Here is a 24437-nt window from a genome sequence, read left to right on the forward strand (position 1 = left end):
ACCCTCTGGGTTAAAAAGAACTTCCTAGCGTTTGTTCTAAACCTGTCCCCTTTCAATTTCTCCGAGTGCTCCCTTGCACTTGTGGTTCCTCTTAATTTGAAAAATCTGTCCCTGTCTACTTTCTCTATGCCTTTCAGGATCTTGAAGGTTTCTATCATGTCTCCCCTAAGTCTCCGCTTCTCCAGAAGGTTTCTTTCAGGATCTTGAAGTACTCATTGCAACTCTAGGTCTGAGGTGAGTACACACATTTCAGAGTCTAGGGTATGTACACATTGTAATTCTGGTTCTAGGGAGGGTACACACCTTGCAAACGGTACTGAAGGAGGCAAGTTAGCTCAAGCAGGAATATTTCCACAGGGACATAACAAACATAAGGTATGGAGGGCTATGTATGTCAATGCCCACAGTTTGAGCAACAAGATTCTGGAATTAGAGACGGAAATAAGGAACGTCGACCTAGATGTGGTGGCGATATCTGAGACCTGGCTTACAGACTCCCATGGGTGGGACATGGCCATACTGGATTACAACTTACTCCGTCGGGATAGAGAGGGCAAAATGGGAGGAGGGGTAGCTCTTTATACTAAAGAAGACATTAAAGTTACCAGAATTGCAGATGTCAGGTACACCGGAGAATCCCTCTGGGTGAATTTGGCCAGGGGGAAGGACAAATGCCTGTATCTTGGCATAATATACAGACCTCCAAGACAACAGGATGACCTAGATATTGAATTAATCGAAGACATAGAGAATATCACTCTTCATGGGGACACAGTATTATTAGGAGACTTCAATAAGCCTGATGTGAATTGGAACAATCTTACCTCTGCGACTGGTAGCAGCAGAAGGCTATTAACCTCTATAAAGGGAGCAAGACTCAGGCAAATGGTACTGGAGCCCACTAGGGATCAGGCGATACTGGACCTGATACTTACCAACGGAGAAAGCGTCACAGAGGTCTTGGTAGGCAACACGTTGGCCTCCAGTGACCACAATATGGTATGGTTCAACCTCAGGACAGGTTTCACTAAATCAACCACACTAACCAAGGTCCTCAACTTTAAGGACACAAACTTCGAAAGCATGGGAGACTTCATCCATCAGGCGCTGCAAAACCAAGTAGAAACAGACAATGTAGAGGTAAAGTGGTCAACTCTGAAAACAACCATACACGAAGCAACCAACTGCTATATAAAATCAGTTAGTAAACGGCGCAGAAACAATAAACCACAGTGGTTCTCTGCGGAGATCTCAGACCTCATAAAAAAGAAGAAAAGAGCATTCATCTCCTACAAACAATCAGGAAAGCAGGAATCTAGGGAAGACTATCTGACCAAGTCAAAAGCAGTCAAAACAGCAGTCAGAGAGGCCAAATTTTGAATGGAAGAGAATCTAGCGAAGAACATCAAAAAGGGTGATAAATCCTTCTTCAGATATATTAGTGACAGAAACAGAAACACAGATGGGATAGTACGCCTTAAGAAACCTGACGGGAACTATGTAGAATCGGACTCCGATAAAGCCAAAATCTTACATGAATACTTCTGCTCAGTCTTCACTTGCGAGGCGTCGGGATCCTGCCTTCAGCTGCAGACAAGGGAAAGCACGGAAGACCCGTTTCAAAATTTCGTGTTTACGCCCAGCAGTGTCTACTATGAGCTATCAAGACTCAAGGTGAACAAAGCTCTGGGACCAGACAAACTACACCCCAGGGTGCTCAGGGAGTTGAGTGATGTCCTGGCGGAACCGTTATCCGCACTCTTTAGTCTTTCCCTAAGTACAGGAAGAGTTCCGTTGGACTGGAAAACGGCTAACGTCTTCCCATTCCACAAAAAGGGATGCAAGACGGAGGCTGCGAACTACAGACCGGTGAGTCTCACATCGATGGTGAGCAAACTAATGGAAACTCTAATCAAACGTCAATTGGACACAATCCTGTCCGAGGAGTATCTACGAGATCCCCATCAACACGGATTTACAAAGGGAAGGTTCTGCCAATCCAATCTGATCAGCTTCTTTGACTGGGTAACAAGAAAGCTGGATATGGGGGAATCGTGTACTTGGACTTCAGCAAAGCATTTGATAGCGTCCCACACCGCAGGTTATTGAACAAGATGAGTTCGATGGGATTAGGCGACACATTAACTGCATGGGATAAGGACTGGCTTAGAGGTAGACTTCAAAGGGTGGTAAATGGCATCCCCTCCGAAATGACGGAGGTGATCAGCGGAGTGCCGCAGGGCTCAGTTTTGAGCCCGATCCTATTCAACTTCTTCGTAAGCGACTTGGCTAAGGGTCTTTGAGGTAAAATTACGTTATTCGCTGATGACGCCAAACTATGCAACATAGTGGGCAAGAGCACAACAGACAAAAGCACAGTGCCTGACAAAGGCTCAATACCCGACAATATGACACATGACCTACTCCTACTAGAGCATTGGTCCAGGACCTGGCAACTAAGTTTCAATGCCAAAAAATGCAAGGTCATGCATCTTGGCAGCAAAAATCCATGTACGTCTTACACCCTTTGAGACCCTAGCAAGGACTGTAGCAGAACGAGACTTGGGGGTGATCATTAGTGAAGACATGAAGTATGCCAATCAAGTGGAGAAAGCTTCATCCAAAGCTAGACAAATCATAGGTTGTATCCGTAGGAGCTTCGTCAGCCGTAAGCCCGAGGTCATAATGCCTTTCTACAGATCCATAGTGAGATCCCATCTGGAATACTGTGTACAATTCTAGAGGCCACATTACCACAAAGATGTGCGGAGAGTTGAGTCGGTTCAGAGAATGGCCACCCGGATGGTCTCAGGACTCAAGGATCTCCCGTATGAGGAACAGCTGGATAAGTTGCAGCTATACTCACTCAAGGTACGCAGAGAGAGGGGAGACATGATCGAGACGTTCAAATATGTCACGGGCTGTATCGAGGTGGAGGAAGATATCTTTTTTTCTTAAAGGTCCCACGGCAACAAGATGGCATCCGTTGAAACTCAGGGGTGGGAAATTTCATGGTGACACCAGAAAATATTTCTTCACCAAAAGAGTGGTTGATCGCTGGAATAGTCTTCCACTAGAGGTAATTGAGGCCAGCAGCGTGCCAGATTTTAAGAAAAAATGGGATTGGCACGTGGGATCTCTTCACGGAGGGAGTTAGGGAGTGGGACATTGGTTTGGGCAGACTAGATGGGCCGTGGCCCTTTTCTGCCATCAGTTTCTATGTTTCTATGACTTACCAGCTGAGTGGAGCTCCTGGGGGGGGGGGACACAGGGGGAAATAAGCAAAGAGAGATAGTGAGGGGCAGCTGAGTGAGTGCATTTGTAGGTAAGTAAGGGAAGTTTGAATTGTACTCAGAAACGGATGGGAAGCCAATGAAGTGACTTTAGGAGAGGGGTAACGTGAGTAAAGCGGCTCTCCCGGAATATGTGTCATGCAGCTGAATTCTGGACGGATTGAAGGGGAGCAAGATGGCTGAGTGGAAAGCTTGAGAGTAGTAAGTTACAGTAATCTTAAGTGCGAGATGATGAGGGCGTGGATAAGTGTTTCGGTAATGTGCTCAGAGAGGAAGGGTCGGATTTTGGAAATATTATAGAAGAAGAAGCGACAGGATTTTGCGATATGTTGTATCTAGGCAGATAACTCCGAGATTACGAGCAGACAAAACAGGACGGATGAGAGTGTTGTCTACAGAGACGGAAAACGAAGGAAGCAGAGAGGTGGTTTGACTTTGTAGAGCAGGGGTGCCCAAAAGGTCGATCGCGATCGACCAGTAGATTGCAAAGGCAATGCGAGTCGATCACGGAGCCCATCCCGGGCTCTGTGATAGACTCGCGTTGCCTTCGCATTCTACCTGCTTCCCGATGCGATAAACAGGGCACAGAAGTGCCGGGCCGACCAGCCTTCCCCCCGACGTCAATTCTGACGTTGGAGAGGAAGTTCTGGGCCAGCCAATCGCTGCCTGGCTGCCCCGGAACTTCATCTCCGACGTCAGAATTGATGTCGGGGTGGAAGACTGATCGGCCCGGCGCTTCTGCATCCTGTTTACCGTGTCAGAAAGCAGGGAGAGCTCTAAACTCTGTGGTGGTGGTGGTTTGGGGGCCTGTTCCCCGATTGCAGTGGCAGTGGCTTGGGGGAGGGCAGGGAGAAAGAAAGAAAGTTTTAATTCCTTATTCTACCTCTAGATCAGTGTTTTTCAACCGCTGCAGGGCCGCCATCAGGGCAGTACTACCAGTCCTGCATTTAGGGGCCCGGAGCTGACAGGGGGCCCGAGGCAGGGGCGCCAGTAGCTCGCCAAGGCAAAGTGAGTCGATCACCCAGGACTCACTTTGTCTTGGCGATCTAATCTATCAAGCCGATAAGTCTTCTTCTCCCCGACGTCAATTCTACAGTCGGAGAGGAAGTTCGGGCCAGCCAATCGCTGCCTGGCTGGGCGGAACTTCCTCTCCGATTGCAGAATTGACGTCAGGGAGAGCATGCGTCGGCGTCGGCTTTGGGGCCTGTTATCCATTGGTGGGTCCTGTTCCCCGATGGCAGCGGCAGTGGCAGTGGCTTGGGGAACGGCAGGGAGAAAGAAAGAAAGGGGGCAGGCATGGAAACAGAAGGAAAGAAGAGAAACAGAAAAAAAGAAAGAAAGGTCAGGGAGAGAGGAAGAAAAAGTTGGGGGAGGAAATGAGGTGTGGAGGAGAGAAAGCATACAGGCTGATAGAAGGGAAGAAAGATTGGATGCACAGTCAGAAGAAGAAAGTGCAACCAGAAATCACCAGACAAGGCAGGAAAAATGATTTTATTTTAAATTTAGCAAAGTGGAGGCAGTATTACCACAGTTTTCAAAGGAATTTGCCCAAATAACTTAATAGTTAACTGGGTAAATTCCCAGAGATGAAAACTTCCCTTCACTTACTATGCACAGTTCTGAATTTATATCTGCTGTCTATATTTTACAATATGGTCACCTTTTACTAAACCGCAATAGTGTTTTTTAGCGCAGGGAGCCTATGAGCGTCAAGAGCAGCGCTGGGCATTCAGCGCAGCTCCCTGCGCTAAAAACTGCTATTGTGGTTTAATAAAAAGGATGGAGGGTATATTTGTCTATTTTTGTATGCTATAAAAACCAAATACAGAGAGAGACTGAGAGCTGTTGACGAAGAGCTACGTGTGTGTCTTTCTTCGATTCCAGCCAGAATATCAGCTTTGTGTTCAGCCAAACAGGCCCAGGTTTCGCACTGAATAAAGTATTTTATAATTTTTCACTATTCTGTTTACTTAATATTTCATAATAAAGTAATTATAAAATACTTTCTTTGTGTTTATTTGATTCCTATTCAAGAGAATTACTTTATATATAGTCAATATAGGCACAGAGTTAAATTTTTTAACATTTTCTAATGGTGGTGTGCCTCGTGATTTTTTTCATGAAACAAGTGTGCCTTTGCCCAAAAAAGGTTGAAAAACACTGCTCTAGATCACTTAGATCACAAGATCAACATTTATTGGCCATTCCCTCATTAAAAGTTATTAACACGAGGCATCATACTATTTTTTCAATAACTGCTCCTCAGTCCTGGAATGATCTTCCACTGTATATAAGAGAGGAAAAGAATTTAGACAAATTTAAGACCAAACTTAAAAGTTTTCTCTTTAAAGATGCTTTTAGTGAATAAATGATTCTCCTCTCTCTTTTTATCTAATATTTTTTCTTAAATCGTTTTTGTCTCCCCTCCTAATGTTTTTACCTTAATATATTGAATTTAATATTGATTGTAACCATTAAATAATTTTCCTTTTGTTTTGATATTGTATGTATAAATTATTTAACTTAAATGACTTAATCCTTGTATAAGAATGTCCATATTTTTTAACTTAATATGATTTACTGTATGTTTGTGTGATATGTTACCCATATTTTAGATATTATAACAATTTGTACATCGCCTAGAACTTTGAATAGGCAATTAATCAAACTATATAATAAACTTGGAAACTTGGTAAACTTGGAAACAAATAAAGGGGGCAGGAAGGGAGACAGAAAGAAAAAAAGGGGGCAGAGAGAGAGAGAAAGGTAGGCAGAAAGAAAGAAGGGGGGCAGGGAGAGAGGAAGAAAAAGTTGGGGGAGGGAATGAGGTCTGGAGGAGAGGAAGCATACAGGAGGCTGAAAGAAGGGAAGAAATATTGAATGCACAGTCAGAAGAATAAAGTGCAACCAGAGACTGATGAAATTACCAGACAACAAAGGTAGGAAAAATGATTTTATTTTTAATTTAGTGATCAAAATGTGTCCGTTTTGAGAATTTATATCTGCTGTCTATTTTGCACTATGGCCCCCTTTTACTAAACCGCAATAGCGTTTTTTACGCAGGGAGCCTATGAGAGTCGAGAACAGTGTGGGGCATTCCGTGCAGCTTCCTGCACTGAAAAACTATCGCGGTTTAGTAAAAAGGGAGGGGGAATATTTGTCTATTTTTGTATAGTTCTTACTGAGGTGACATTGCATAAAGTCATCTGCCTTGACCTCTTTGAAACCCCCCCGGAATATAAATGATAATTAACATTTTCTCTGCGTACAGTGTGCTTTTTGTTTTTTAAACTTTTATTGTTGGTAGATCATTTTGTCTTGGTCATTTTAAAAGTAGCTCGCAAGCCCAAAAAGTGTGGGCACCCCTGGTGTAGAGCTTCTGGTCCTGGAAGAGCTAGAAATCTGCGCCTGCCCTGCTTGTTCCAAGTCTTGCACATCAGATTGATAATCTTTAATATTCTCTGGTTTTGGGGCAGAAAAGAGGAAGAACTGAATTCTAAAGATGCCATCATATTGCATCAGTTTTCGAGACCAAACAGTGGTATTCCTAGCCTGTCTCCGTTCTGTCTGAAGATGGAAACTTATTTGCGGATGGCTGACTTGCCCTACCAGGTAACCTGCTTTACATCATAACTTTTCTTTCTTCGTAGCAAGGTTAAATGTAAAATATAGGATGGAACCCTATGCGATTCAATATATGCCAGAGAAAGGGACAAAAATTCCTTTATCTTTCCACCAACTAGTCATTTAGGTAAATGGAGAAAAAAGGCCACAGTATCTCCCAGATATAACAACAGATATCTCCCAGAAATATCTAGTTCAGCTTTAAAGCTGCAAAAGGAAAATACATCCTTGGTTTATATATATATATCTAATATAATAAAGAGCTAGCCGCGCATGCGCAGTCCTATTTGCGTGTTCCGTGCGCTGTAGGTCTGTTGCCGCAGGACTGCGCATGTGCGAGTCCCCAGCTTTACTTCTCTCTGAATACGGACCCACAAAGCCACCACCGCGACTCCTCTCTCATCTTCCGACGCAACTGCAGCTCATGAGAGGAGCCGCGGGGGCGCCTTTGAAAACGGCTCCCTTCTCCGAGTGCCCACCCCCTCCTCCTTTTTTTGTGATCCATCGAGCGGCTCCCCAGCCTTCTCTCCACCACCTACCGAGCCCCCAGCCCTGTTTTCAGCTCCTCCTGCACGGGCCCAAAACAAAAAAGGAACCGCGACTCTTCCCCACCCGAAACACTATGCCGGCTCCTCACAAAACCAAAACTCCCACGCAGCCGAACTTGCAATATCACACAGGAGCCCCAGCTCGATCCACTCCTCCAGACCGACGATGCACACAACTTGAACCACATGCAGACTTACATTGCACGCCCGAACTCACAGCCAAACGGTGTATGCGCCAGTTAGCTGCATCGGGCGACAGGAGCGACTCTGGCAGCGGATGGCGGGAGGAGGGCTCATGGTCCTGCCGCCGCTGCCGCTCCTGTTTACAGCGGCCTGCACGTTGCCGACTCCCCCCCTCCCGCAACAACCGCTACCGCTCCTGTTCTTCCCCTCCCTCCAATCACCGCTGCCATTCCTATTTAAAACGGGCTGCTGAGGTTCGCGGCCGGCTGTAGCGAACCTCGCAGGCCACTCTCCAAGTGGTAGCACGTTCCCTCTGACGCGATCGCGTCAGAGGGAACATGCTACTGAGGTGAACAGTGGCCTGCGAGGTTCGCTACAGCCGGCCGCGAACCTCAGCAGCCCGTTTTAAATAGGAATGGCAGCGGTGACTGGAGGGAGGGGAAGAGGAAAAAGAAGGGCCATGGAGCAGGCAAGAAAGGGGGCTGTTTTGGTGGGAGGGTTGTGCAGATAGCAATCATGGGGGGGAGGGGAGGGGCGGAACAGAAAGGGGCCATGGAGCAGACATTGCAGAACAGGGGGAGAGGGAAAGGAGGCTGCTTTGGGGGGAGGGGTGTGCTGGGGGCCACGGAGCAGTTAGGCATTGCAGAACAGGGGGAGATGGAAAGGGGGCTGCTTTGGCAAGCAGGGGGGCCAGGGAGACAGACAGAAAGAAAGACGGACAGACAGGGGACCAGGGAGAGACACAGACACAAATAATGACAGACAGACAGCGTCCAAGGAGAGAGAGACAAATAAAAAAACCCCAGACATACAGACATCTATTCTGGGCGGCGGGAGGAAGGCAGTATGGAGTGCTGCTGGGAGGAGGGCTTCGAGCCGCACAAGACTGTCCCCAAAGCCCCTGCGGAGAGTTGGGCCAACTTCTCCTTCCTCACCGACGCCGAAGAAGCTGCAGGCCCCGCTCCCTGTCGCGCTCTGAGCACTCACGATTGGCTGAAGGGTGTCATGCCAATGCTGCAGGTACAGGGGGATGCTTTTGTTGCAGAGGTGTGCTGGGGGGTAAACAGCTTTGCTCGCGGGGGGAGGGGGAAGACACAAGGGGGTTAGGGAGAGGGAAAGGGGTATGCTGGGGGCAGACAGCTTTGCTCTGGGGGGGCGGGGGAATGACACAAGGACACAGACACAAAGAATGACACACACGGGGCCAGAGAGACAGCCAGTGTCCAAGGAGAGAAAAACAAATAAACATAGACAGACAGACAGCGGCAAAGGGGAGAGAGAGAAAGAAAGAAAGACAGACACACACATCTATTCTAGCACCCGTTAATGTAACGGGCTTAAAGACTAGTATATATATATATCTTTATTCATTTTAAAACCAAAATTAAGTGCAACATATTATACAGACATTTTACACTTTAACAGTACTTAAATTCTTTCAAATTATATTTCATGACAAATACATATATCATCCCTCCCCTTTCTACATATCCAACAGTTGCACTCAAATTAAAAGTATTTCCCCATCCTGGACGTGTATGTTCAAAGAGCAATATCAACAGTCACTCCTTACTAAATCATGTCACCCCCCCCGAACCGGCATCGCAACCCCCCCCCCCCGCGAGAACCGCAAAGCACCCCCGTGCTGAAAGCGGCATCCGCCCGCCCTTCCTCCCAAGCACGGTCCTTACCCTTTCTGCTCGTTGTAAGGGTGAATGCGAGCTCCCGCCTCTTGCCTAGGGTGGGCCTTGAGCATCTGCGCATGCTCAAGGCCTTCCGGCTCTGGTTCTCTCGGCGAGAACGAGATCTCCGAGAGAACGAGAGCCAGAAGGCCTTGAGAATGCGCAGATGCTCAAGGCCCACCCTAGGCAAGAGGCGGGAGCTCGCATTCACCCTTACAACGAGCAGAAGGGGTAAGGACTGTGCTTGGGAGGAAGGGCGGGCGGATGCCACGTTCAGCACGGGGGTGCTTTGCGGTTCTCACGGGGGGTGGGGCGTTTGCGGGGGGGGGGGAGGGTTGCGATGCCGGTTCGGGGGGGGGTGATGGAGCAGCGCCGGTAGCCTCAGGGGGGGGGGTTGGTGGAATGAATTGTTCAAGTTTCCATTGTCTTCTATGGGGAAAGTTGCTTTGATATACGAGTGCTTCTGGAATGAATTATGCTCTTAAACCAAGGTACCACTGTATTTTGGTTGTTTCATAGCATACTAAATCTTGTGGGCTACAACATATCGGACCCCAGGGGAAGGTCTTCTATGACCGTAACACGGACCGTGTTGGGTCCACACCCCAAAATTCTTACCGCGTATCGTTATTTTGGATGTTTGAACTGCATCTTTTTTTATTTGAAGAATTTTGTATAAAACGCTGGATCACTTCCAACGCATCCTACGAGGCCCCCGTTTCAAACACTTCCTCAGGGATCTGTCGTTTCTAACTTTCACCGCGTGATACAATAAATAGCTGAAATTTCAGCATTTTCGCATGGAAGTTCGTTAGGGCTAAAATAAAGAATGCACGAGGAGTCCCGTGCCAACAGCTGATTGCAGCAAGGGAATCCCCAATCAGTTAGCTAGTGTTTCTCCATTCAAGGTGTATGCTATGGGGTGGGTGGAGTTACTCTCGCCTCAGCCCCTGATGGAGAAAGTGAGTTTGCCGCTCGCCTCGCGCTCTCCCTGTCCACCACGCGCTGCTGCTTTAATGAGACTCTGTGTCTCTCCCAGCCCTCTCCAGCTAGCAGCAGTGAAGATGCAGAGGAAACAACCGTCGGCCGCCTCCTTTTATGGAGGGGGCCCGGGCGCCTTCTGCTGATGCTATGGGGTGGAAAATGACATATTCTTTCCCAAGGGACCCTCGGTCACAAGGGGGCACCCGCTCAAACTCAGAGGAGGGAAATTTGGTGGTGACACCAGGAAGTATTTCTTCACAGAGAGGGTGGTGGATCAGTGGAACAAACTTCCGGAGCAGGTGATCAGAGCCACCAGCGTGCTCGACTATAAGAATAAATGGGACATCCACGTGGGATCCCTGCGAGGGTCGAGTTAAGGAGCTGGGTCATTAGCACTCGGACTTAATGGGGTGGGTCAGTAGAGTGGGCAGACTTGGTGGGCTGTAGCCCTTTTCTGCCGTCATGTTTCTATGTTTCTATCTTTCTATGTTTCTATGTTTCTATCTTTCTATCTTTCTATCTTTCTATCTTTCTATGTTTCTATGTTTCTATCTTTCTATGTTTCTATGTTTCTATGTTTCTATCTTTCTATGTTTCTATGTTTCTATCTTTCTATGTTTCTATGTTTCTATGTTTCTATGTTTCTATGTTTCTATGTTTCTATCTTTCTATCTTTCTATGTTTCTATGTTTCTATCTTTCTATGTTTCTATCTTTCTATGTTTCTATGTTTCTATCTTTCTATGTTTCTATCTTTCTATGTTTCTATGTTTCTATCTTTCTATGTTTCTATCTTTCTATGTTTCTATCTTTCTATGTTTCTATGTTTCTATCTTTCTATGTTTCTATGTTTCTATGTTTCTATCTTTCTATGTTTCTATGTTTCTATGTTTCTATGTTTCTATCTTTCTATGTTTCTATGTTTCTATGTTTCTATGTTTCTATCTTTCTATCTTTCTATGTTTCTATGTTTCTATGTTTCTATGTTTCTATCTTTCTATGTTTCTATGTTTCTATGTTTCTATGTTTCTATCTTTCTATGTTTCTATGTTTCTATCTTTCTATGTTTCTATCTTTCTATGTTTCTATGTTTCTATGTTTCTATCTTTCTATCTTTCTATGTTTCTATCTTTCTATGTTTCTATGTTTCTATGTTTCTATCTTTCTATGTTTCTATGTTTCTATCTTTCTATCTTTCTATCTTTCTATGTTTCTATGTTTCTATGTTTCTATCTTTCTATGTTTCTATGTTTCTATGTTTCTATGTTTCTATCTTTCTATGTTTCTATCTTTCTATGTTTCTATCTTTCTATGTTTCTATCTTTCTATGTTTCTATCTTTCTATGTTTCTATCTTTCTATCTTTCTATGTTTCTATGTTTCTATGTTTCTATCTTTCTATGTTTCTATCTTTCTATGTTTCTATGTTTCTATGTTTCTATCTTTCTATGTTTCTATCTTTCTATGTTTCTATGTTTCTATCTTTCTATGTTTCTATGTTTCTATCTTTCTATGTTTCTATCTTTCTATGTTTCTATGTTTCTATCTTTCTATGTTTCTATCTTTCTATGTTTCTATCTTTCTATGTTTCTATGTTTCTATCTTTCTATGTTTCTATCTTTCTATGTTTCTATCTTTCTATGTTTCTATGTTTCTATGTTTCTATCTTTCTATGTTTCTATGTTTCTATGTTTCTATGTTTCAATCTTTCTATGTTTCTATCTTTCTATGTTTCTATCTTTCTATGTTTCTATGTTTCTATGTTTCTATCTTTCTATGTTTCTATCTTTCTATGTTTCTATGTTTCTATCTTTCTATGTTTCTATGTTTCTATCTTTCTATGTTTCTATCTTTCTATGTTTCTATCTTTCTATGTTTCTATGTTTCTATCTTTCTATGTTTCTATCTTTCTATGTTTCTATGTTTCTATCTTTCTATGTTTCTATCTTTCTATCTTTCTATGTTTCTATCTTTCTATGTTTCTATCTTTCTATGTTTCTATCTTTCTATGTTTCTATGTTTCTATCTTTCTATCTTTCTATCTTTCTATCTTTCTATCTTTCTATCTTTCTATGTTTCTATGTTTCTATCTTTCTATGTTTCTATGTTTCTATCTTTCTATGTTTCTATGTTTCTATCTTTCTATCTTTCTATGTTTCTATGTTTCTATGTTTCTATGTTTCTATCTTTCTATCTTTCTATCTTTCTATGTTTCTATGTTTCTATCTTTCTATGTTTCTATCTTTCTATGTTTCTATCTTTCTATGTTTCTATCTTTCTATGTTTCTATCTTTCTATGTTTCTATCTTTCTATCTTTCTATGTTTCTATGTTTCTATGTTTCTATGTTTCTATGTTTCTATGTTTCTATGTTTCTATCTTTCTATGTTTCTATGTTTCTATCTTTCTATGTTTCTATGTTTCTATCTTTCTATGTTTCTATGTTTCTATCTTTCTATGTTTCTATGTTTCTATGTTTCTATCTTTCTATGTTTCTATGTTTCTATGTTTCTATGTTTCTATGTTTCTATCTTTCTATGTTTATATCTTTCTATGTTTCTATGTTTCTATGTTTCTATGTTAAGCTGGCAGGACTCCTCTTCAGGGAGTTCTGCTGGCTCTGCTGATTGGGGGGAAAATACCCCTGCTGTGGTCAGCTGAGCTGGCAGTGGCAGAGGTTCCCCCGCCCGCATACACACATCTGCGTGGCAGGAGGGATGCCAACTCCCTCCTGCCTAACATCCTGACACCCCACCCCCACCCCTCCATATTCGCTTGGCAGGAGGGATGCGGCTCTAGCGAGATGCGTAATTACGCATAAACTCACCCAAGGCCACGTCCGGGCAAAACCACGCCCATGCCCAGCCTTGGACGAGCTTAAGTGTCCCTATACGTCTCCCTAGACCCACAACAAAAGCCTATAGTGTAGGTGTCCTGCCTTGGGGAGTTTTTTTTTTTAAAATGTGCATCCCGATTGCCTATCAGATGGTGGTAGGACGACTACCGCCGCCTATATTTGGGACACCCGTATGCAGAATCGGCCCCCATTGGCCTGATTCTGGACACAGCGCCCATCACAGTAGCCATTTGCAAAATGGGCACCTACCGCATGTGAATCACTGGTAGACACCTTAAATGTAGACCAATGTTTTACTGGCCTACATTTGAGGCATCTGACTCACGCCTAGGCACACCTATGGATGCCTAAGGCCACTTATGGCATAAGTCACACCTATGCCGGCCTTAGGTGTCTGTAGGCATGCCTAGAAGCTTTCATTGTAGGCGTAGTTCGACGCATTGATTTTTTTTTGTAAAATCCCCCACACACACATACACATGCGTCCCAATTGATCCATTAGATGGCGGCAGGACACCTACCGCCACCTACAATCGGAACACCGTTTTTAGAATCAGGCCCTAAATATGGGCATTTTATTGCCATTCTTCCCCATCTTGGCTGCTTCCTGAATGCTGACCCTCATGGCCCTCCTGACCTGTTTTTCCTCTTCTAAGACATCTTCCCGACCACTTGTCCCGTCCGACTGCAGTCATTTCTCCCATCCTATCCCTCCTAGCTTCACCTCATAACCTTTTCCCAAGTTCTCTATTTCCTGTCTTCCTCCCATGAAACCTCCTTCCTGAGTGTTTCCCATTCTGCACTAACCCAAAAAACTAAAATACATTAGCATGGCATAGTAAGGGAGGGGGGTGCAGTCTTCCTCGGGGCGCTGGCACCCCTCCTGCTCTCCACCTCCCCTTCCCGCTCCTCCCCCCTGCCGTGCTCGCACACCCCTTCCCGTCCCCCCGTCCCTTTTTAACTTCAGCGCCAGTCGCCACGAACTTGCTGCTCGTGTTGGCTTTGGCGCGCTCCCTGGTTTCACCTCCGGGACCAGCGCCTAGGAAGTTACATCGGAGAAAGCGCCGAAGCCGACGCAAGCAGCCAGTTTGAGGCTGCTCGTGCTGAAGATAAAAAGGTACAGGGAAGGGGTGCATGCGGCGGGAGAAGGGCGCCACTCAACCCCCGGAAGGCCACAGTATATTAGGGATAGGCGTTAAATGTTCACAAACCATCAGAAAGGCGAAAGGGTCGATAGAGGGCATGAAAGCGCAAGAGACGAGAAAGAGGGCGGGGATAATGAAGATATGAGAATCGGAGACACACAAAGATCAGTAAGAATTAGAGTCATTGTTGTAAATGCTAAACGCTCATACGCAGACCATGGCGAGAAATCACATAGGGTTCCATAGTGTTGGTGGAACAGAGTTGATTTCAATTGTTTCAGGTTGGAGAAAAGGCAGAGCTGGTGCAGGGTAACTGGAATGCTATTTGCCTCCTCCTTAACCCTTTCAGGACCATAAGGATCGTAGGCCAATTTTTGTGGTTTTGACGACATTTTTATGGTAAAAAGGGCTTGCAGATGCCAAAAAATTGATTTTTTTTGTGAAATATCATTATTTTTTTTTAAAAAAATCACACTTCTGGCTTATGGACAGTGTGGCAAGTGAATCTTCTCGTCAATGTGGCAACGACGCTAATGAATGAATGTCGGAACCAGTTTGTTTACATAAAGGCAGTATCATATGGAATCCGTACATATCAAATTTAGAACTGTAGACTATCCCAATCAAAATTTATAGGATTTTAAAGTTATGGGACAAATATGTCCCTTGGTCCTGAAAGGGCTAAAAAGTCATACCGACTTTCCTCTTTGAAGCAACCATCTACTGTATTAGGAATAAATAGTGAATTATTTTTGATAGCGGTTCTTTTAGAACACAATCGGCCATGGGCTGAGTTTAATGCTAGAATAAGACCCGACACAGCTGTGTTTCAGGATACAATTGCCTGCATCATGGGACACAACACCACTGGTAAAGACAGTAGTCTATACGCATGTGTAAAAAGAATGCATCCGAGGGTCAACAGATGGTCCCTCAAGTCTAGTAACAAGGTGCGCAGCATAACAGAAGCGGTGACCCCTGATACAGGCAATCGTATGCTGAAACACGGCTGTGTCGGGTCTCATTGCATTTGCTACCGGTTGCTGGACTGAATAAACTCTCACTGTGATATTCCAGTGGCCTATGCCTCGCTTGGTGTTTCTGCTGTTTCTCCACACGAGGCCAGTTTATCCTTTTTCTTTTTTTGCCGAGTTTAATGCTGGCATGATCTGTTCTCGTTTGCTCTTTCTCTTAGAACTATTTTGATGGAAAGCTCTCCCCTCAAGGGAAAATGCCCTGGATAGAATATAATAACGAGAAAGTCTCGGGCACAGAATTCATAATAGACTTTTTGGAAGAGAAGCTCGGGGTGAATTTAAATAAAAATCTCAGTGCCCATGAAAGAGCGGTTTCCAGAGCTGTGACGAAAATGGTGGAAGAGCACTTTTACTGGTAAGCTCATACTTAGCGCTTGTGAGTCTTGCAATTTATAGAGGGTTTATTTTTCCAAGCAATTATGTGTTTTTAAAGGTACTGAAATAAGTATTTGAGTTTTTATGTCATTAAGAATACCTTTAACTGCAGTTTTTGGTTGATTGACTAAATTTTATAACAGAGAGGGCTGGCCTTTAGGAAGGGAGGGGAGAGCGTTTATATGCATGTATGCATGTGTGGGGTGAGGAAATTTTAGGATGAGGGTTTGGGGGAGGATTATGCATCACACCCTTCTCCTACCTCTGATTCTCTCACTGACTTCACCAGCAGACACAGAGAATATGCTAAATGGAGTGACTCACTTTGTGCTGGAAAAGTGCTATACGAAGTATGATTTGTGTCTTCCTTAGACAGCTAAAATCAGTGTTGATTTTCTGCCAGGTCATTAACTGGGAACATTTTGAATTGCAGCAAATTGATTCTTTGCATTCTCTCACTCCACAGTCAAAGTGGAGGAAGGCTTTATATTTTTTTCATAAGGTCACAGAGGCTAAAGCCTTTTCTATCCGACCCAGCCGGCGCAGTCTTCAGGATGTCTGTAATAAATATGTATAACCAATAGCCTCGGGACTTATCCTGTAAGGCAGGGGTGTCAAAGTCCCTCCTCGAGGGCCGCAATCCAGTCGGGTCTTCAGGATTTCCCAAATGAATATGCATGAGATCTGTTTGCATGCACGGCTTTCATTGTATGCTAATAGATCTCATGCATATTCATTGGGATAGCTTCTATTTAACTGCACTATTCTTACTGAAGCTATTCTCTGAAACACTTCAATTGATATTTTAATCAACAGACTGTAATTATCATTTTTATTTTTTATTCTCTTACTATACTTTTAATTAATGCTTCAGAATAATTCCTATCACTCATACCATTCATACTCCCCACACATTCCATTACTCCGTCCGCTCTTGCTTTATAACTTGATAACAAATAACTACTAAACAAGAAAACTCGCAAAGTTCAAGAGCAGGGGTGTCCAATGTCGGTCCTCGAGGGCCGCAGTCCAGTCGGGTTTTCAAGATTTCCCCAATGAATATTCATGAGATCTATTTGCATGCACTGCTTTCATTGTATGCTAATAGATCTCATGCATATTCATTGGGGAAATCCTGAAAACCCGACTGGAATGCGGCCCTCGAGGACCGACATTGGACACCCCTGTTCAAGAGGAAGAAGGGATTTTGCTTGTCCAACGTTCACAATATTGAAATGCTGGAACAGCCAGATGTTGATTCCACTCCAGATCATCCGGATATCCCTCTTTTCTCACTTGTCCAAATCCTTTTTTTATTCCAAATCACGCTAGCTGCAGCCCAACGCAGGACTGTGTTTCGCCGATTGGCGTCCTCAGGAGCTGTATTAACGAGGTTCACCGCTTCATCCTCACATCCTTTAAACCAAACTTGTAAAGACACAAGAACTCAGGGTTTATCATAACTCAGGTCCCACCAGCAACTGAATTGCATACAACTTGACGTGAGAAAGGCTGAAGCCAAGTTGCGGATGGAGTAATGGAATGTGTGGGGAGTATGAATGGTATCAGTGATAGGAGGAAGTTCACATGAGAGTTCTCACGGTGGCCAATCCAAGTCACTAGTACCTGGCCAAAACCCAAGGTGTAGCAACATTCCATGCTACCGATACAGGGCAAGCAGTGGCTTCCCCATGTCTTTCTCAATAACAGACTATGGACTTTTCCTCCAGGAACTTGTCCAAACCTTTCTTAAAACCAGCTACATTATCTGCTCTTACCACATCCTCTGGCAACGCGTTCAAGAGCTTAACTATTCTCTGAGTGAAAAAAAATTTCCTCCCATTGGTTTTAAGAGTATTTCCCTGTAACTTCATCGAGTGTCCCCTAGTCTTTGTAATTTTTGACGGAGTGAAAAATCGATCCACTTGTACCCATTCTACTCCACTCAGGATTTTGTAGACTTCAATCATATCTCCCCTCAACCATCTCGTTTCCAAGCTGAAGAGCCCTAACCATTTTACTCTTTCCTCATATGAGAGGAGTTCCATCCCTTTTTCCATCTTGGTCGCTCTTCTTTGAACCTTTTCTAGCACCTCTATATCTTTCTTGAGATAAGGAGACCAGAATTGAACACAATACTCCAAATGAGGTTGCACCATAGAGCAATACAGGGGCATTATGACATTCTTAGTCTTGTTAACCATCCCTTTTTTAATAATTCCCAGCATTCTGTTTGCTTTTTTGGCCGCCGCTGCACATTGGGCGGAACATTTCATCGTATTGTCTACAATGATACCCAGGTCCTTTTCTTGGGCGCTAATCCCAAAAGTGGACCCTAGCATCCAGTAATTGTGATTCAGGTTATTCTTCCCAATGTGCATCACTTTGCATTTCTCCACATTAAATTTCATCTGCCACTTGGACACCCAGTCTTCCAATTTCCTAAGGTCCACCTGCAATTTTTCACAATTTATGGAGATTAGAATTATTATGAAGTAAAAAAGAAAAATTATAATTACAGTCTGTTGATTAAAATATCAATTGAAGTGTTTCAAAGAATAGCTTCAATAAGAATTAAACAGAAGCTATTCATTTAAGCCCTGATTCTGTAAAGGACGCCTGGGAGGGGTGTCCCATACAGAATCGGGCCTACACTAACCCCGATTCTGTAACCGACGTCCATGTTACAGACGCCGGTTAGAGAATCGGGTTAGAATAGATGCGGCCACTACACATATCGCGGCAAGAGATCTCCCTGCCGCGATAAGTATAGCAGCCGCCTGTCCGATCGCCGTCAGAAGGATTCCCAACTCCTCCTGCCGGAAAGCCGCACCCCATCCGGAACCCCATGCTAACGACCCCCCCCCGCGCTACCATCCTCCTAACCTCCACCTCCCAACTAACCTCCCCCCCAACTAACCTCTAAAGTGTTGCCCGGCCGAACGGGTCTTGCCGTCCAGCCGGCAGGCCGGCCTTGTCGAAATGAGATGGGCCTGCCCCTTCCCGGCCCATCCCCGCTAAGTCTAAAGCCTAATTGGCCCAGGCTCTAGAAGTCTGGACCAATCAGGCCTTAAAATTATCGGGTCCACCCATCCCCACTAAGCCTAAGGCTTGATTGGCCCAGGCTCTAGGTGGTAGTGCGGGGGGGTGGGTGGTTGTTAGCATGGGGGGTCCAGAGGGGGTGCAACTTTCTGGAAGGAGGGGTTGGGCACTCTCCTGCCGTCAATTGTGAGTTTCGGAGGGGGCGGTGTTTCGGCAGGAGGAGTTGGGCACCCTCCTGCCGGTGATCGGGAGTTTCGGAGGGGGGGGGGCGTTCCGGCAGGAGGGGGTTGGGCACCCTCCTGCCGGCGATCAGGAATGTCGGGGGGGATGGTCTTACAGCAGGAGGGGTTGGGCACCCTCTTGCCGGCGATTGGACAGGCGGCCATTATACTTATTGTGGCAGGGAGATCCCTTGCCGCAATAAGTATAGCGGCTGCGTCTACTTACAATTGTAAGCGTCTCTTCTTCTACTAGGGAGGCGCGTAGTGCCGCCTGGCTTCGCCTAAGACCCTTAGGCAAGCTTAGGCATCTTGCGGGCCTCCCTAGGCTCCTGGAGGTACCTTCAATACAGGCGGCCTGCCTGGGGAGCATTTTTTTTAAAAAACGTGCATCCCGATTGGCTGATTAGACAGCTGTAGGACGCCTACAGCTGCCTAAAATCGGGACGCACTTTGAAGAATCAGGTCCTTAGAGTATAAGTCCCGAGGCTATTGGTTATACATATTTATTACAGACATGTATGGGATAAATTTGCAAATCACAAAATCAAAAAACAGAGGAACTAGAGTAAAAATAAATCTATAAATCCCAGAAAAACTCCAGTTAATCACGTGCTGGGTACTATGCCAGTGATTTCCCTCACCACAAATGCCAGTGAATCCACTGAGAAAACTTTTTTTAAAAGAAGGAAAAAAGGCCTGAGGAGCCACAGGGTACACCGGAGCTATAAGAGAGCGCTAGGCATTCGCATCGGCTCTCCCCGATGCCCTCATCGGCCAAAAAAAAACCCTTTAGATAGCAAACCTTTCAAAGTTCTAATACACTGGCAAATATATCAGCAAATTAAATACCTATGAAGGAGTGAAAAGCAGACATAGCTTATCTTTGAAAGTTTGATGCTCCGCTGAGTACTGCTCACTTCTCTATCTTTGTGCAGACTAAACTTATAGCGGGAATCAATCCCTGCTGTGTTCAGCCGACGATGGCCAACGTTTCACGATTTAAATAATCATTTCATCAGGGCTATAGAGTGGCAAAAACGCTTGCTGTCTTTCGAACATTGGTCATTGAATTCCCCCAACAAGAGGGATCCCCATGCCCTCCCGCCACAACCCCATCCCCAGAACTTCTGAAACCCTCCCAACCCCTCCAGCACCCCCCCAACCGGCGATACCTTCCCTTCAGACCCTCCCAAGCTTCTAGATTCCCCCCACTCCTGTACTTGTTTGTAGGTAGGCTCGCCACATCAAAATGGTGGGCCTTCCCCTCCCTGATGCATTCTGGAATGCACCGAATTAAGGACCTAAGGCTCCGATTGGACCAGGTGCCTACGGTCCCACCTAAGGGGTGGGGTGTCCTCTCTGTTACAAATCTTGGTAGCCCTGGAGAATACTCTTTCCTCCCACACAGCACTGTGTTGTCATTATCTTGCTTGCTTGCTGGATCCCCTACAGAATAGATAACAGCCTGGACTCTGCATTTGACTTGTGCGTCTGTGCCTTTCTCACTTCCTGGTTCCTCCAGAACCCCCGGTCACATGATCACAGGCCAGTTGGTTTCTGCTTCCCTTAACCCAGACCCACAGCAGGATCCGGCTTCTTGGGACACAGGGGGAAGTGCGGTGAGCACTGAGGAGCAAGGAGGAAGTGTTACCGGAATATCACACATAGGAATGCAGAGCTGCTGTTCATTATTTCATTGGATTGTAGGGGCGGGGGCCAGGTCGGCAAGCCTAACTTATGGGCCGTGATATCATGGGCCCAGGCTTTTGGTGCCCTGGAGCAGATCGTCACCTGGTCCATAGGTTAAGCCAGGGGTAGGGAACTCCGGTCCTCGAGAGCCGTATTCCAGTCGGGTTTTCAGGATTTCCCCAATGAATATGCATTGAAAGCAGTGCATGCACATAGATCTCATGCATATTCATTGGGGAAATCCTGAAAACCCGACTGGAATATGGCTCTTGAGGACCGGAGTTCCCTACCCCTGGGTTAAGCCAAGGGTTAGAGAATGCCATTTTGCACCCAGAGCCAGACAAGGATGGCCCATGGATAAGTCCTGAAGGTTGTTGAAAGGTTTTCCATGCCCTTAATCATTCGTGTCGCTCTCCTCTGGACCCTCTCAAGTATTGCCAAATCCTTCTTAAGGTACGGTGACCAATACTGAACACAGTACTCCAGGTGCGGGCGCACCATTGCCCGATACAACGGCAGGATGACTTCTTTTGTTCTGGCTGTAATACCATTTTTAATAATACCCAACATTCTGTTTGCCTTCTTCGCAGCTGCTGCGTATTGCGCCGTTGACTTCATTGTTGTATCCACCAGTACACCCAAATCTCTTTCAAGGTTACTTCCCTCTAATACTAATCCCCCCATTTGGCTGAACATCAGGTTCTTTCTCCCTATATGCATGACCTTGCATTTCCCTACATTGAATTTCATCTGCCATTTATTCGCCCACTCCTCCAGTTTGTTTAGGTCCCTTTGTAGGTCCTCACACTCTTCCGTAGTTCTAACCCTTCTACAGAGTTTAGTGTCGTCCGCAAATTTTATAACTTCACATTTTGTCCCCGTTTCCAGGTCATTAATAAATACATTGAACAGCAGCGGTCCAAGTACAGACCCCTGTGGAACTCCGCTTGTGACTTTCCTCCAGCCCGAGTAGTGACCCTTCACTCCAACCCTCTGTCTCCTGCCTGCCAACCAGTGTTTGATCCATCTGTGTACATCCCCTTCCACCCCGTGGTTCCACAACTTCCTAAGTAGCCGCTCATGGGGTACCTTGTCAAAGGCCTTTTGGAAGTCAAGGTAAATGATGTCTAAAAGGCCTTTGACAAGGTACCCCATGAGCGGCTACTTAGGAAGCTGTGGAACCACGGGGTGGAAGGGGATGTACACAGATGGATCAAACACTGGTTGGCAGGCAGGAGACAGAGGGTTGGGTGGGTGGGAAGCTATGAATGTGAGGGGGAGGGGTGCTGAGTATGTGAGGATCAAATAGGGTGGGGGCTATGGGACAGGATCAGTACTAGGTTGGAAGAGTGGGGGATTAGAATGGGGGATCAGGGGAGAAGGTTGCATCAGGGGCCAAATTCTCTGCTCTATCGTATTCAAGACAATGTAATGCTGAACACCTTAGTTGCTGCAAACAACTAAGTCAATACAGTAAAATCTCAGTTATCCGGCATCCAAGGGGATTGGTAGATGCTGGTTGCTTGAGAGTTACTCTAAAAATAATCTCCCACCTCACTCTCTTCCTCTCTTTATCATCCCTCCACCCCCACTGGTAGGTCCAGTATCTGTTCCTCCCATCCCACCCTCCTTTCTGGTCTGGGCCACTTTTTCTCTCCCCCCCTCTCAAAACCCCTCCACCTATGGGACCAGCATCCATCCATCTCCCCTCCCCTACCTTTCACCCTGCTGGACCCTCTCCCCCCCATTTCTGGTGCAGTTCTCCCCCCCCCCATCCCCCCGAATCTGCCCTCCATGTGGGGCTGGCCTCCTGGACCCTCCCTTCACTTACCTGAAACAGCAGTGGCAGCGGTCCTGACCGGTCAACCCCCTTCCCTCCCTCCCCCGAAGCATCAGCAACAGCCAGTTTAGCAGAGGCAGCGCCGGAAACAGGCTAGCCCCGGCGGAGCATTTCTTCTGCCATGTCAGAAGTGAAGCGGCAGAGGAAAGGCCCTGCTTGGGCTGGCTGTGAGCAGCCTGTTTCCAGCGCTGCCTCCGTTAACCTGGCTGCCGCTGCAGCTTCAGGAGTTGGAGGGAGGATGATTTTATTTATTTATTTTTTTTTGCCGATTGGGTGAGATTGCTGGTTGCTTGAGTCCCAGATCATCAGGATTCTACTGTCAATGACTCTAGTGCCACTCACCCCGTTGTACAAGTTTTACTTCCAAAGGTAATAAAGAGCAATAAACTCCCCCCCCCCCCCTTTATTACCATGGGAAGTAAAACCTGTGTAAGACAGTGAGTGGCAATGGACTCAATTATTGACTTAATCGTTGTTTGAGGCAACTGCTTAGGTTTTCAGCTTAGGGTGATCTTTAAGTTAGGACCTACTCGCAAAGCTCATCTCTTCAGCCATCCAACTCTAAAGGCCTGCCGTTACAAAAGACACCTGAACAAAACTCTTGCCTTCCAAGCAGGTCATCTAAATGACTGGCTGTGTAATATTTTCTCGCGCTCTTCATCCTACCTAAACTGCAGAAAATTATTAAATCTAATCTATTTAATCGATTTGTAACCCAAGACTCCTACCCTACCCTTCCCCCCTAGACCTCCTTTCTCCTCCCTTCCCGCTCACCTTCTCCTGACCCTTACATTGCTCCAGCCCCCCTTCTTACCTCTATTAATTGTATCTATTCTGCTGATTGTTCCACTTATTGATTGTACTTGCTGATTGTACCTTTTCTCTGATTGTACCCATTCGCTGATTGTCCAGCTCTTCTTCACTGTAAACCGCCTCGAGCTTCTAGGGCTTTGGTGGTATATAAGAAATAAATTATTATTATTATTATTATTATTAAAAAGCTGCATTTGGAGCAGCTCCACTAATCCTTGCCGACAGGTTCCTCATAGTGTTGCTTCAGAACAGTAGAAAGCCACGTGCCCTTTTTACGTTTCCGTCGCTTAAGGGCTGTAAAAGTAAGAAATATCACGAGCGCACTCTTTCATATCAAGCAGCGTACTGTGATCAAGCGTACTACGATCAAAGATTTCCAACCATTGCTACAGATTGAAGGCCATTGGAATTTGTGATCAAATATTTGATTGGTTTAAATCTTTTTTGTCTAATCGTTCATCAACAGTGACTTTCAATAATTCTAATTCCAAACCTTATACTCTTAATTATGGTATCCCACAAGGATCCATCTTATCTCCATTACTATTCAATATTTTCTTATCTCCTTTACTAACATTATGCCAATCTATAGGATTTACCACTTTTAGTTACGCAGATGACATACAAATTACTCATCCAATAGACCCAGAAAATAAAGAAGAATTACAACTAATTAATTTAAAACTAGAAAAAGTTCAACAATGGCTTACCTCTCACATGTTAGCCTTAAATGCACAAAAAACTAAGGCCTTACTATTCACTTGGAAGCAAGGAATTCATCTGTGTGCTCCTTTCATTCTTGACAACAAGAGGGCATCCGTTGAAAATCAGGGGCGGGAAACTACGAGGTGACACCAGGAAATTCTTTTTCACTGAAAGAGTGGTTGATCGCTGGAATAGTCTTCCACTACAGGTGATTGAGGCCAGCAGCGTGCCTGATTTTAAGGTAGGGGAGGGACATTAAGGTGGGCAGACTAGATGGGCCGTGGGCCCTTATCTGCCGTCTATTTCTATGTTTCTATGTTTCTATGTTTCTATGACAATACATCTATTGAAATGGTATCATCTTTAAAAATCCTTGGTGTCACTATTGACAATAACCTTTCC

At 45.3% G+C, this 24437-nt stretch overlaps 1 protein-coding gene across 1 annotated transcript in view; it reads left to right on the forward strand.

Annotated features, from left to right (window-relative positions):
• Positions 1-24437, forward strand: part of FAXC (failed axon connections homolog, metaxin like GST domain containing) — a 50546-nt gene that overhangs the window by 10190 nt on the left and 15919 nt on the right. Inside the window, exons 2-3 of the mRNA XM_033938482.1 lie at positions 6770-6905; positions 15509-15705. Of these exons, the coding sequence (XP_033794373.1) occupies positions 6770-6905; positions 15509-15705 (333 nt within the window). The remainder of the gene's footprint in view (positions 1-6769; positions 6906-15508; positions 15706-24437) is intronic.

This window comes from Geotrypetes seraphini, chromosome 3, assembly GCF_902459505.1.
Source record: "Geotrypetes seraphini chromosome 3, aGeoSer1.1, whole genome shotgun sequence".
NCBI lineage: Eukaryota > Metazoa > Chordata > Amphibia > Gymnophiona > Dermophiidae > Geotrypetes > Geotrypetes seraphini.